Source organism: Abramis brama, assembly GCF_963993115.1.
Source record: "Abramis brama genome assembly, chromosome: 9".
NCBI classification, from domain to species: Eukaryota; Metazoa; Chordata; class Actinopteri; order Cypriniformes; family Leuciscidae; genus Abramis; species Abramis brama.
The window spans coordinates 1631245-1644589 of NC_139971.1; the positions used below are offsets into that span (position 1 = coordinate 1631245).

At 40.8% G+C, this 13345-nt stretch overlaps 1 protein-coding gene across 3 annotated transcripts in view; it reads left to right on the forward strand.

The window, feature by feature from the left end:
- The window catches only part of shf (Src homology 2 domain containing F), a 138254-nt gene that overhangs the window by 87504 nt on the left and 37405 nt on the right, over positions 1 to 13345 (forward strand). The window contains exon 4 of one of the 3 annotated variants that reach the window (XM_084125178.1): positions 4317 to 4403. The exons of the other annotated variants lie outside the window; for them this stretch is intronic. Coding sequence (XP_083981304.1) covers positions 4317 to 4403 — 87 coding nt within the window. The remainder of the gene's footprint in view (positions 1 to 4316; positions 4404 to 13345) is intronic. 3 annotated transcript variants of the gene reach the window in all.

Below are 13345 nucleotides of genomic sequence, written 5' to 3' on the forward strand. Positions count from 1 at the left end.
TCACCTTCCTTTCCAATCCACACCATGATCTGGAAGTAAACTCTATGGCAGTGGTATTTGGTTGAGGACTTAGTTGGAGGCAGATGTTCTGGGGTAACAAATGATTTGGCGGTAACGATTTTCTTGCTAAAAAGGTTGTAGCGCAAAGAGACAAGTGAATCGGTACTCTCTCCGCCAAACAACACTGCCATTGCCTTGGTCCCATGGTCCTCTATGATATTTGAAACACATTTGCACAGGACTGGATGGTTGATTCACCATTCACAAGTTTCTGGAATGCTGTCTGTTTGCCAACACTAAAAATGCATGAAGTTGTGTCACAATCTGTGAAGGCGTGAATAAACAGCAACTGGGAACACACGTCTCTACCCAGGACTTGTTTCATCTCACTGATGTTGTACACTTTAGTAGCTTTGGACTTGTCTGAACGAAAACAGAGGCCTCTATTGTTCATCCCAGCATAGTAGAGGAGAAGAATGAGTAAGTCTGTATCCTCCCCTATTGAGGTTGTGGGCTGATGTTCTGATGCTGCGTTCATACCAAACGCGAATAGAGCGTTTGGTGCTGAACTGAACTTCGTCCAGTTTGCGCGAATTAGGCAAATTGAGCGTCTGGCGTGATTGATTTTATTTGGTGCTTTTTGTACATTCACGCGTTTGACGTGAATTCGCGCCTGACGCCGGAGTTGAAAAATCTGAACTTTGGCGTCTGTTCGTGCCGCGTTAACCAATCAGGAACCTGCTTGCTGCTGTCACGTGGTGAATGACGGGATAAACTCCCGCCCAGAGTCACTCATTCAAAATGGAGTATAGCAATATAGCAGAATATAATATTCAATATAGCAGTTAACTGAGTATCACTAGAAAGTGAGTATAGCGAGTATCACTAGAAAAGAGCACCAACAGTGGTATCCGTACCACAGTTTGAAAAACATTGATGTGGTCGCGTTTGGTGTGAACGCACAGTCAGGCCTTGACTGCAGCTTTTGACAATGTCCACGTCTGCATCAGCCCTTCTTCTCCATCAGCCCTTCTTCTCCAGCTCCTCGTCATAAGATTGATAAGTCCTTGTTTGTTGCAAGATTTGGAAAGGAAATCATCCCACAAACTCAGTCTCTGCGTTGAAGTTAACGATGGGGTGAGTGTTTTCACCACGTCTCTGATGCGTATTGTCTTTGATGGAAGGACCTTCGCTATAACCATCAAAAACGACTGTTGCTTTACCATAATGGCGTATGGTAAAGTCTGCATATGACTGTCACCCTTTTTCCATGCCAAGCGGTGAACCAGGGAGCCTCCGGACATCATGCTCAGTTGGTGGGATGGAATCCAGGACAGTTTTGTTAGATTTATTGCTTGAGAACTCAGTGACTGCCTGCGCTAGTTGGGGCTTGTTGGCTTTACGGAAGATTTCCTTGCCTTCGAACAGGGAGCAGGGCTCATAGCTCATTACATCTTCCAGTGAAAACTGTTCAGTTTTCAACATGACCGGGAACCGTTGGAACAGCAAAGCAGGATCAATGGTTCGGTCTTGGGCAACTTTGATGGTGGAGTCATCTGCAAGGGTTTTTGCCCGGTCTTTCCGTTTGAAGGATATTCCAAAAACAGGTTTTCCAATCATCTTTTCAATGATCTCATTGCCAACAGTCTCAAACTCATGCAAATTCACCTTCTCTTTGGCAACAACACCAGTTACAATGTTTCTCAGAGATGGGTCTGGACAGAATGGTGTGTAGATGCTAAGCTTTTCCTTGATCTTTTCTAGATCAGAGAACTAAGTAGGAGTTACATGACATAGGCTAAATCGTTTACATCTCTGGTTCACCCCAAACAAAGATAAAACCTTACAGTAATCTCACAAAATCATGTATTCCATAAGTATGTAATCATGTCAGTGCAATTTAGACAAGTCCAATGGATTCATAGACCCAGAAAACATGGGGTTAGGCACCAAGATTACTTGGCTAGGTCAAATATTGAAGGAGTTAGGATATTTTAAGGGCCATCTTGAAAATTACACCTTTCTAGTGGACAAACTTTGGTAAACTTTTAGTATGTTATTAAGGACACCTAATACTACCAAACACAGCTGAGAAACCTTTTGTTAGAATATTTTTATGGTTAGGTGTTTTTTCTTCTTCTTCATATATGCAGCCGTCTACTAGTCTTGTGCTCGTTCTGCTGGATGTCGGGGAGTTACTAACTAAAAGTGATGCTACTAACTTGACTATTTGTCTGTGGGCAAAACACGGTAGCTTTCCCACTACACTCTTAAAGATAAGGGTTCTGGAAGGGGTTTTTCACAGCAATGCCTTTGAAGAACCTGAACGAGGTGGTCTCGGCCCGGTTGAACACAAACTCTACTGCGGTTCGGTTGAAATGTTTGTTTTTATTTCATTGATTCAAAAAGCAATCCGAACCAATGAACCAAGCGGTATCAAAATTCATAACTGGAAATGTGTTTGCATGTGTGACGACAGCTACAGATAAAGCCTCAATATGCTTGCAGTCGTGAAGCGAACTTGTCAATCATCTTGATGGATGATGCCGAGGAAACTCTGACCAATAAGAAGACAGTTTTACTCACATGTGACTTGCTTGAGCACATTTTGGTACGCTTTGAAATGTTGCCTTATGAAAGCGAACTGAACCAAGAAGAAAATGGAACATTGTAACAAATTAAGTCCCTGTCCTTCGTTTGAAAAAATCGTGCGCAATAGAAAGATTCAATGGATGTTAAAGGTTCTTAATGGAACCATCAATGCCAATAAAGAACCTTTATTTATAGATTTACAATTTTGTTGTGTTTGAAAGTCAGATTCATTTTAGTGAATCAGTTCGTATAGATGATTCATTCGACTTGTGGCATTTTGTAGTGAAATATTTAGTAAAATGCTGCGAGCGGCATCACACTGCGCTTTATATTCACATGCAAACGCCAGAGGCTGGAAAAAAATGAAATTATGTTGAATTATGTTTTTAAAGAAGTCTCCGCTGAGTGACGTGATATTATGATTGTTGCAGTGTTTGTGGAAGTTCTGCATGCTGAACGTCTAGTGTTGCCGTGGACTCATTACGTGGGGTTACAATTAGTTGCTATTTATTGGTTGTATTTAGTTTGTTCATTTTTGTCAGCTGTGATTGAAAAATAATAAATCATAGAAGCTGTTGGGAAAGGTCAGGGCTATTATAGTTAAAGGATTAGTTCACTTTCAAATAAAAATTTCCTGATAATGTTCTCTCCCCCATGTCATCCAAGATGTCCGTGTTTCTTTCTTCAGTGGAGTTTCTCCATATAGTGTCTTCAATGGGGTCCAACGGGTCGAAGGTCCAGATGTGAGTTTCAGTGCAGCTTCAAAGTCTCGACACGATCCAGCCGAGGAATAAGAGTCTTATCTAGATAAACCATCTGCCATTTTTAAAAAAAAAAGAAATTATATACTTTTAACCACAAATGCTCGTCTTGTACCAACTCTGAGATGCACCACACATTACGTCATCAAGGTCGCGCGTGACATCGTTAAACATCCAGGATATGCACACGTAAGGACCATTTTAAACAATAAACTGACACAAATACATATAAATATGTGTCATTCAACAATAACTTTGAACGGTCTCCTACTCCTTGTAAACACTGGGTCGGTTCTTCCGCCTACGTCGCGTCGTGACCTTTCCAACGCGATGCTCAGTCGCTCACACATTTTGTTTGCAAATTAAGCTGAATGTGTACAAAGGCTCATTTTATTATGAGTTTCCGTTTCCACCTGTTCATGTGAACGCTGGGAGATTTACTGCTTACGGCTCTGTCCTCTCTCTCTCCCTCTCTCCCTCTCCCTCTCTCTCTCTCTGAATGAATGAATGAATGTGTGTGTCTGCGTGTATGCATGTGTGTGTGAGAGAGAGAGTGTGTGTGTGTGAGTGTGCGTGTGTGAATCCATGTGTGTGTGAGTGTTTGTGCGTGCGTGCGTGCATGCATGCCTGTGTGTAAGTGTGCGTGCTTGCAAGGGTGTGAGTGTGTACGTGCATGCGTGTGTGTGTGTGTGTGTGTGTGTGTGTGTGTGTGTGGCTCCGGGACTCATGACTAACTCAGGTGTATATAAGTATGGCTGTTCAACAGAGTTACTGGGTTTCTTTGACAAATGAAATATAATAAGAAAAGAATATCTGCTGGATAGATGTTTGTGCATGAGTTCTTGAAAGGTGTTTCCTTTTTTGTCCTGTGTGTGTGTGTGTGTGGTGTGTGTGTGTGTGTGGTGTGTGTGTGTGTGTGTGTGTGTGTGTGTGTGTGTGTGTGTGTGTGTGTGTGTGGAACAGCACTGCTTTGTTATGGCTGCATTAGTCATGAGGACTCGAGCAGAGGAGCGAGCGGAAGAGATTTCCACATCTCTAGATCCTCCACAGGTACTGCAGGTCTCTCTCTCTCTCTCTCTCTCTCTCTCTCTCTCTCTCTCTCTCTCTCTCTCTCTCTCTCTCTCTCTCTCTCTCTCTCTCTCTCTCTCTCTCTCTCTCTCTCTCTCTCTCTCTCTCTCTCTCTGTCTTCATGGATTTATGACTGCATTAGCTCCATGGGAGTGTATTGATTGTGTTCCTCGCAGGGCAGAGTGGAAATTATTCTTATGGTTTCTCTTTCCTCTAAAAGGAATATTCTGGGTTAAATGTAGAGCTTAAGCTTTATGGCACAGAATCTGATTACAAAAGAGATTCATTTCCCCATCCGTCAGTTTATAAAAACTCAAAACCTGCTATACGTTCAATGGAACTTGACAATACACACTTTTTTGAAAGTATAGTTTCATGGTGATGGAAAAGCTGGAAATGCAATGGATTTTGAAAATGAGGAAAAGTCAATGATAAAATTAAACACACACACACACACACACACACACACACACACTCACTCTCTCTCTCTCTCTCTCTCTCTCTCTCTCTCTCTCTCTCTCACACACACACACACACACACACACACTCTCTCTCTCTCTCTCTCTCTCTCTCTCTCTCTCTCTCTCACACACACACACACACACACACACTCTCTCTATCTCTCTCTCTCTCTCTCTCTCTCTCACACACACACACACACACACACAAGCAAACACATACAGACACAGGGCCCTATTTTAACGGTCTGAAACGCAAGTAACTTTGTGGGTGGATCTCGGCGCTGTTGCTATTATACCGGCGGGATAAATGACTCTCCGACGCAAATCTAAAATGTGTTGGTCTGAAGTCGCTTCATTCCTCATAGGTGTGGTTTGGGCGTAACGTGAAATAAACCAATCAGAGCGCCATCTCACATTCCCTTTAAGAGCAGGCGCGCTTGTTCCATGGCGGATTGCTATTATAACGGCGGATTTGCCAGGAGCGGTTCACAGCCGAGGAGACCAACGTTCCCGTCAGGGCCGTAAAACACAGAGAAGTGACATTGGGGATGGAGAAACACACCCAGATTAGCTTCGGTTAAACAGGCGTATGATAATTTAGGTAAATGTGTAAACTAGATTTATGCCTATTTTTCACATCTTCATGGACATCGCAATGATTTCCCTTGTGTGGAATATTTTTCCTTGTAATTATGTATGGTTTGCAAAAATGAAAACTGCTGCTTCTGTGTAGATGAGAGGAGCAAAGTGTGTGTGTGTTGTGCACATGCTACATTATGGCCAAGCATGCGCCCTTAAAACAGCATCTGAATAACGCACCACTGACCAGGAGAAACCTAGTCTAAAGTCAGTGGCGCGTTCAGAATTGTTTTCTGGAACTGCAAAATAGCACCAGGGAACGTTTGCGCCGGATCACGCCTCCTCTTTCCGCTGAACCGCCCCTGGGAGCGCAAGTTCATTCCCTAATTTACCGACGTGCGTCTGTGGAGGGAAAAGTCTGCTGTGCGTCGGGTGCAGAATAGGAATGAAACATGCGTCGCTGTACAAAGTCAATTGCGCTGGGTGTGAGATAGGGCCCACATACTGTACACACACACTCACACACACACACTCACACACGGACACACGAACACACACTCACACACACACACACACTCACACACGGACACACGAACACACACACACACACACACACACACACTCACACACGGACACACGAACACACACAAACTCGCACACACACACACACACACACACACACACACACATGAACACTCGCGAACACACACACACCTTTAACCAGTGATTTAACCTTACAATAATATGTTTAGCATCATCAAGAGACTATTTTAGATGTTCAGAAATGACATTGTAAATGCAATGATATGGTTTCGTATCTGATCTCGAATGCTGTTGATTAAGCATAAGCTGCATTTAATGTGAAAAATTCTTGTGTTTCATGCATTAATGTGTGATTAATCTAGATGTGTTTATCTGTAATAATCTGTTATTTCCTCCTGCGATGTGAATCATCTCCTCCTTTGAGAGGAAATCAGAGTTGTGTCAGTCAGACAGAAGCTTTCAGAGACTTTTTTATTCCCCTCATGTCTTTGTCCCAGTTTTCCGACGTCTCACTCCGCCTCAGTGTGGAGAAACACTTGCTTTGACTCTGTTTTCCGTCAGGAGCCAGATCCGCTCAGAGGAACCTCTTAATACTTCCAGAAAACGGAATATTCAAGGCCCGTCTCGACGCCCGACCCCTGACTCCAGAGGTCAAAGGTCATCATGAGGTCATGACACGAGAGGAACGCTCATTAGGGTCTTTCCATAAATGGAGGCTTTGTGTCTCGGACGGTTGTGTGATTCTGGAGGCGTCAGTGTGTGTTGAAGAGTTTTACATCGGATTTGAATTTCGCTAGTTTTCATTATTACGTGACATATTTCAACACACACACACACACACACACACACACACACACACACACACACACTACCATTTTGTAACAGCGAGTGTGTGTGAGCTTGTAAACTGCGAGCGCTTGATGAGGATAATGCTGTTGTGACTCCCGGAGACGCCGAGCGAGCGCAGAACATACGAGTGCTGTAGTTATTACTCAGCGCTGCGGCTGATATACATTTCTTTCTCATCAATCTGTGTTTGGTCTGACAAAACGCACAACATTAAACACACAGCCTGTGTGTGTGTGTGTGTGTGTGTGTGTGCTGCAGTGAGTTTGATTCACTGCAGTGCGTTCAGATCCTGATGTTTATGCACCGCCGGGGTTATTCATTAACGTGTGTTATATTCACTCGTGTGTTTATCAGTGATGTGTGTTAGTGTCAGTCACTGCAGGGTTGTGCACTTGTGTGTCTCCTAATTACTCACCTGGTTATCTGCTACCTGCTCACACACACACACACACACACACACACACTCTCACACATCAGCACAGTAGAGAGAGATTGATGAGTGCAAATACTATTGATGAGACGACACTTTAAAGAATGTGTGTCTGTGTGTGTGTGTGTGTGTGTGTGTGTGTGTGTGTGTGTGTTTGGCTGATTGTCTATGAAGATAAACCCACAAGGTGAAACCAAACTGCACACACAGTGTTTTCTGGAAAGCGTGTGTGTGTGTTGCATATGGAAGGGCTTTGAAAACCGCAATACCTGCGATCTCAGAAGAAGAGCTTCTACAAGCTTCTGTTCCTCACCCTCAGGTGCTCTTCGGGTTTTGACCGAAAAATTTTACTTTTTTTTTTTTTACTTCATCGGAATGGTACGAAACTTGGTAAAGGTTTTGGCACTTGCTGTGTGAACACAAAAAATCATGGACATGATTCGAACAGGTTAAATGGTCCTGAAATAAATCGTCACACTTCTGAGACGAGTTTCCTCTAGTGGAAGCGTTTGGTACTGCAGCCGAACACACTCACTGAGAGATCATTTACTGAGATATCAGGCTCACATTTGGAACACAAGTTGTTTAGGTTTAGGGCTTTAATTTTCTTGCAGTTTTAAAACGTGCTTTTGAAAATTGATATTTCATATAAAAATTTAAAATAGTAGTTTAGTGCATTTTGCATAACAATAAACGTAAAATTCTGTAACTTTCTTTTTAAGTTCACTTTTTAAAACTTTTTTCACTTCAGCAATAATCTGCCAAGTGTCGTCTTTGAGAAGAGATCAAACTTCAGTTTGTCGCTCTAAAGCATTCAAGATTTACCACAGTTTAAGATGGAAATTTAATTTTCAGGTCTATGCTCAAAAAGTGAATAAATGGATTATAAATACAGCGTAAATATAATTTAGTTCCATAAAATCCCCTAAAAATACAAAATATTTAATAAAAAACATTATCGAACTAAAATATAGTACAATCATTTCATTTATAATGGCATAATGGCATTTTTGACCGACACGCGAAGAGCCCCAGTTTCATCAGGGTTGATCATCATGTGTATCCATTTAGTTTTAACTAATTTTAATTGATTAACTTTATATTTTATGAATTAAACAGCTCATAAACATTCTTTATCACGAGAATTTTTCGTGTATATATATATTTTTTAATAACCTATGAAAGTAAATAAACATGAAAGTATTATGCAATCATTTAAGACATTTGTCCTTATATAGAACCTTTTTGGCATAAAGCGTTATGTAATTCAGAATCCCTAGAGTTCTGTATGGAACACCATTTATTCTCAAATGTGCTCAAATACAGTGAGTGTCGACAAAAGATGACTTTTATTTACATTCATCCACAAATTACAAATGAGGAACATGAGCAATTTGTCAAATTTGTCAAAAGGCCAACAATATTTGTAAAATACAACACCAGGTTTATTAGACAACTTGATTTAGAAGCAAACTAGAGAAGAGGAGAAATGCATTTTTTGTTTTTATCTCAAGGGCCAACAAATATAATGACCCACTTTTTAAAATATAAAGTCTGCTGTTTATTTTCATGTGTAAAAAAAAATCAAAACCAAAATAAGTGATTATGTCTTTATGTGAACATGTATTTTGTAAAATGTCGACAGTGAATGTTTTTCTGCACACTACTAGAGTAATGTAGCATCCCGGTTGTCTAATAAACCGGACTTTGTATATTATGATGTTGGATCTTTGACTAATTGCTTGTGTTCCTCTTTTGGAAGTTGTATAGTGTGTAAACGCAACCAAGGACTGTATTCTGTGCTCGCGATCTGTCACGTTATTAAATACAGTATATGCAATTTTGTCTCAAACGCCTCAGTCTCACACACTCCTGATGTCTGACGCTGACCTCAGTCTGATTCTCATGCTGCTGCTTTGGTGTGATAACAGTCTTCTGTCATGAATCACACACACACACACACACACACACACAACCTCATGGTTCTTTCTTGGAGCTCAAAGGTGCCACTTCAGAGACAGAAATGCCAAAGCAAAGGGCTTATCTTCTCTCGCTCTCTCTCTCTCACACACACACACACACACACACACACACACCTGTGGCCAGATTCATGACACATTCTTAAGAAAAAAACCCTACTATTTATGAATCAAGTTGTATATATTTTATTCCCATACAATGTTATTATCTTTTCTTAGGATGGTTCTTAAAGTCACCATGAAATCAAAATGGTCAATTCCTATATTTTTTTATTAAATATTGCAGTGTTTATTGTAAATGATTTATCGGTGCACATGATTATTGTGTTACAGTTTTTCTCGATTGTTTACACACATTTTCTGAAAGCATGCCTCATATTCTCAGAACTCTACACACAAATCCAAAAAACACACACAATGGGCAAAACCCCTCAATTCTCCTGCAAAATTAAACTTTACATTCAAAACAATGTTATTTCTTCTCAAAATGGTATTTTGTTTTCAAATGACACACACAAACCATCATATGAATAGACATTTATAAGAACCAGTTGAACACTGATGTGCTCAATGTAAAACACTATGATGAATGCAAAACACTTCTCCATTCATCATAGTGACTTAGGCCTTTTTTTGTTCAGTGTTACACTTACTACAGACAGTACATACATAAGTGTGTTGTAAAATGTTGAGAAAATCTAATGTTGAGAATATTGTTTTTATAATCAGAATAGATAGAAGAATTGACTGTATACAGTTACAGTAAAAACAAAAATCCAATGTTGGCATCCATTGCTCCACTGAAGAGCTCACCTGTTGAAGAGCTCACCTGTTGAAGAGCTCACCTGTTGAAGAGCTCACCTGTTGAAGAGCTCACCTGTTGAAGAGCTCACCTGTTGAAGAGCTCACCTGTTGAAGAGCTCACCTGTTGAAGAGCTCACCTGTTGCCCTTTTATGCTAAAGCTCTGATTGCTAATTGTAAAACTGTGTGACGGGTGTTTGCCCATGTGATGAGTCAGTGTGCATATCTGAATGGCAGTGTGTTCCTTGTGAAAACAAGAGATTTTCTGCATGAAAATTGTGCCAAAAGCAGAGAATTGTGTGTAGTGTTTTGAAAAAAGTGTGTTTTAGAAGTGCAATTTGAGTGTAAAGCAGGAATTGTGCTTGTAGTTTAGCAGAATTGGTTCAGGGGGTTGGTGAATGAGTTACATGTTGTGGTCATTGTGTCTCAAGTAATAAGTAAAAAAAATAATAATAATAATAAAAATTTTATTTATAGTGCGCTTTTCTCAGACCCAAAGCGCGTACAGAAAAAATAAACAAATACAGCAAGAGCAATAAAAACAATTAAGAAAAAGCAGCCTTGAACAAATGTGTCTTAATCAACCCTTTGAATTGTCCCAACGTTGGTGCACTTTTGATTGTAGAAGGAAGTAGATTCCATAGCTTGGGGGCTTTGCAGGAAAAAGCTCTTTCCCCCATGGTCTTGAGCTTACACAAAGGCTGATGTAATAAGAGGGAATTTGCAGAACGGAGAGAACGTGATGGAGTATAAGGGCTAATAAGATCACATAGGTACTCTGGAGCAATCCCATGTAATGCCTTGTATGTTAGAATGAGAATTTTAAAATCAATTCTTGCCTTTACTGGAAGCCAGTGCAGCTGTGAAAGGACCGGTGTGATGTGCTCGCGAGGAGAGGTACGAGTGAGCACACGAGCAGCAGAGTTCTGTATATACTGTAGCCTGTTTAATGATTTTGCTGGAAGGCCAGAGAACAGGGCATTACAATAGTCTAGCCTAGTTGTGATGAAGGCATGTATGAGCCTTTCTGTGTCTACAAAGGAGAGAAATGGTCTAAGTCGAGCAATATTTCTCAGATGGTAGAAAGCAGTTTTAGAGACCTGTTTTATATGTGCTTCAAAACTCAACTGTGGGTCAAAAATTACACCAAGATTCCGCACCTGTGGAGAGTACCAGAAAATGTGTGTAAACAATCGAGAAAAACTGTAATAATCTTGAATCAGAATAACAGCAGCATCTCTTCTCTTCTCTGATGACGAGGGCGGGACAACCTGTGAGATCACATGAGATCAGCCAATAGCAAACCACAACCATCCAACCATCCAATCAATTCCCCACAGACACAATCAAGCCCCGCCCACATTTGTTCTTGTTCCTGAAGCGTTTCACTCGATAAACGACACAATAGAGGAGAAAAGATGAGAGCAACTTCCGTTTGAGTACTAATTATTGACATTTTCAGTCAAATTCCAGCATTTCTTTTTCCAAAGTTCCCTGTCATTCAGCTGCCGATTTCAGACAGTTTCATTATAGGCTACATTCAAGTTTTTTTTGTTTTTTTTCATGATAAGTGCTTAAAAGCTTCAGTTAAATGAACCAAAACAAGCTCAAAACACCTAAACAATGTTTAACAGTGAGACTGTAAGCCCGTCTAGATCGGCCCAATGGCAGCATCCAATAGAACGGGTGAAGGTCTCTGCGCGGTACTGTCTTTCCGCGTGGCAAAGTAATTTAATTCCATTTAAGCTTTTATCTGACTTCTTGTCTTTGCAAAACACGTACACTTGAATTAGAGCCTAATTTTATTTGTTACTAATCTGACGCAAAACTTGCAGGAACATACAAATCCGTTTAACCTACTTGGGAAAAAATTTCAGAGTCAGTCGGAATAAAATCAAATGGAACAATTTATTATGTCAGGTAAATGTATCATGCTAATTTCATAATCATTTCAAAGATAATCAATACAATGACATCAAATGCTCAGAGATAAAGAGTAAAAGATGAAGGTTAAACCCGACATTTTGAAAAATACATGATGCTGAAGTCTTTGAGGTCCTTCAACATTATGGGCTGATCTGAGGTACAGAGTCGCCACGAGCCTCTTGTTGCATTTCTTTATATAGACACAAACTTCTTTCACATGGAAACATTTGCTAACGATGGGAATTTGCATTCAGCGTTTACACCTTTTGGGAGCCGGGTGACATTTGCCTGGAAGACACACCCTCCTCTGTGTGCGAGTTATCTCTAAACTCTTAAGAACTTTATTACCTTTTGGTTTACTTCTTTAGGAATGAGACACCAGTCGCACTGAGACATTTCAAATGATATCAAACATGTGTAATACTGTATGATAATTATTCACATTAAACCATATAGATGTTTGGGTGAATATCTGCTGATCTCAGCGTGAGAGAGAGCATGGGCGAGGTGATCGACTCGGGGATGCTAGCTTCTCAAGAGAGAGTCAAATGTTAATTTTGAGAAGGTCCTTTGTCTTCTCGGGAGTGGTCGTTCCTCAACCAGACTGTCCGGCATTTTCTGATTTAGCAATACTGGGAAAAAACGGATAAACGGCACAACAGGGAAGAAAAGATGACAGCAACTTCCCTTTTATGTCGACTTTAAGAAGATTTCAGTGAATCTGTATCTCTCTCCTATCAGACGTATCCAGCAGTGTGAAGAAATCTGCTCCCGCTCACACACTAACTGAACATTTATCATCTTATTTATCACAGATGGCAGCACTGAAATGCCACAGAAACTGCGGTGAGCTTTTCAAAAAGGTGCTTGACTTTTCTAATTGCGCCCGAGGCGTAGGCAACACACTTTACCGCATTTCCACAGCTATACATACTGTATAATTACCGCACACCCCCAAGCTTTAAATATGCATACAGTTTGCCAGCAGCGCTAACCAGAAGCCGATCGAGAGACTCTTTAAGAAGCCTGAAGTGAGTCTTAAAGACTGATTCCTGTAGAGGATTGAGGATGTTATTGAGTCAGTGTATCATCTACTCTGAGGCTTGATGATGTTTCTGAGAGTTTTAGACACTGTCAGATATTATTAACGCTAGCTTGTGTCATCTAAACGCTCCAGTACATCAGGCCCTGAGAGTTTAATATTTCATATTGGATTTGTCTTATCGTGGAATCTGTTCATCCCGCCTGAAGCTGATCGTGTCTAAATGGCCTTTCTTCTGTCTTGATGCCTTAATTAGGTCTGATGATGAAAGTGTGAAATGAAATCAATCCGTTGTGCTGTTTTACCGGGGAAC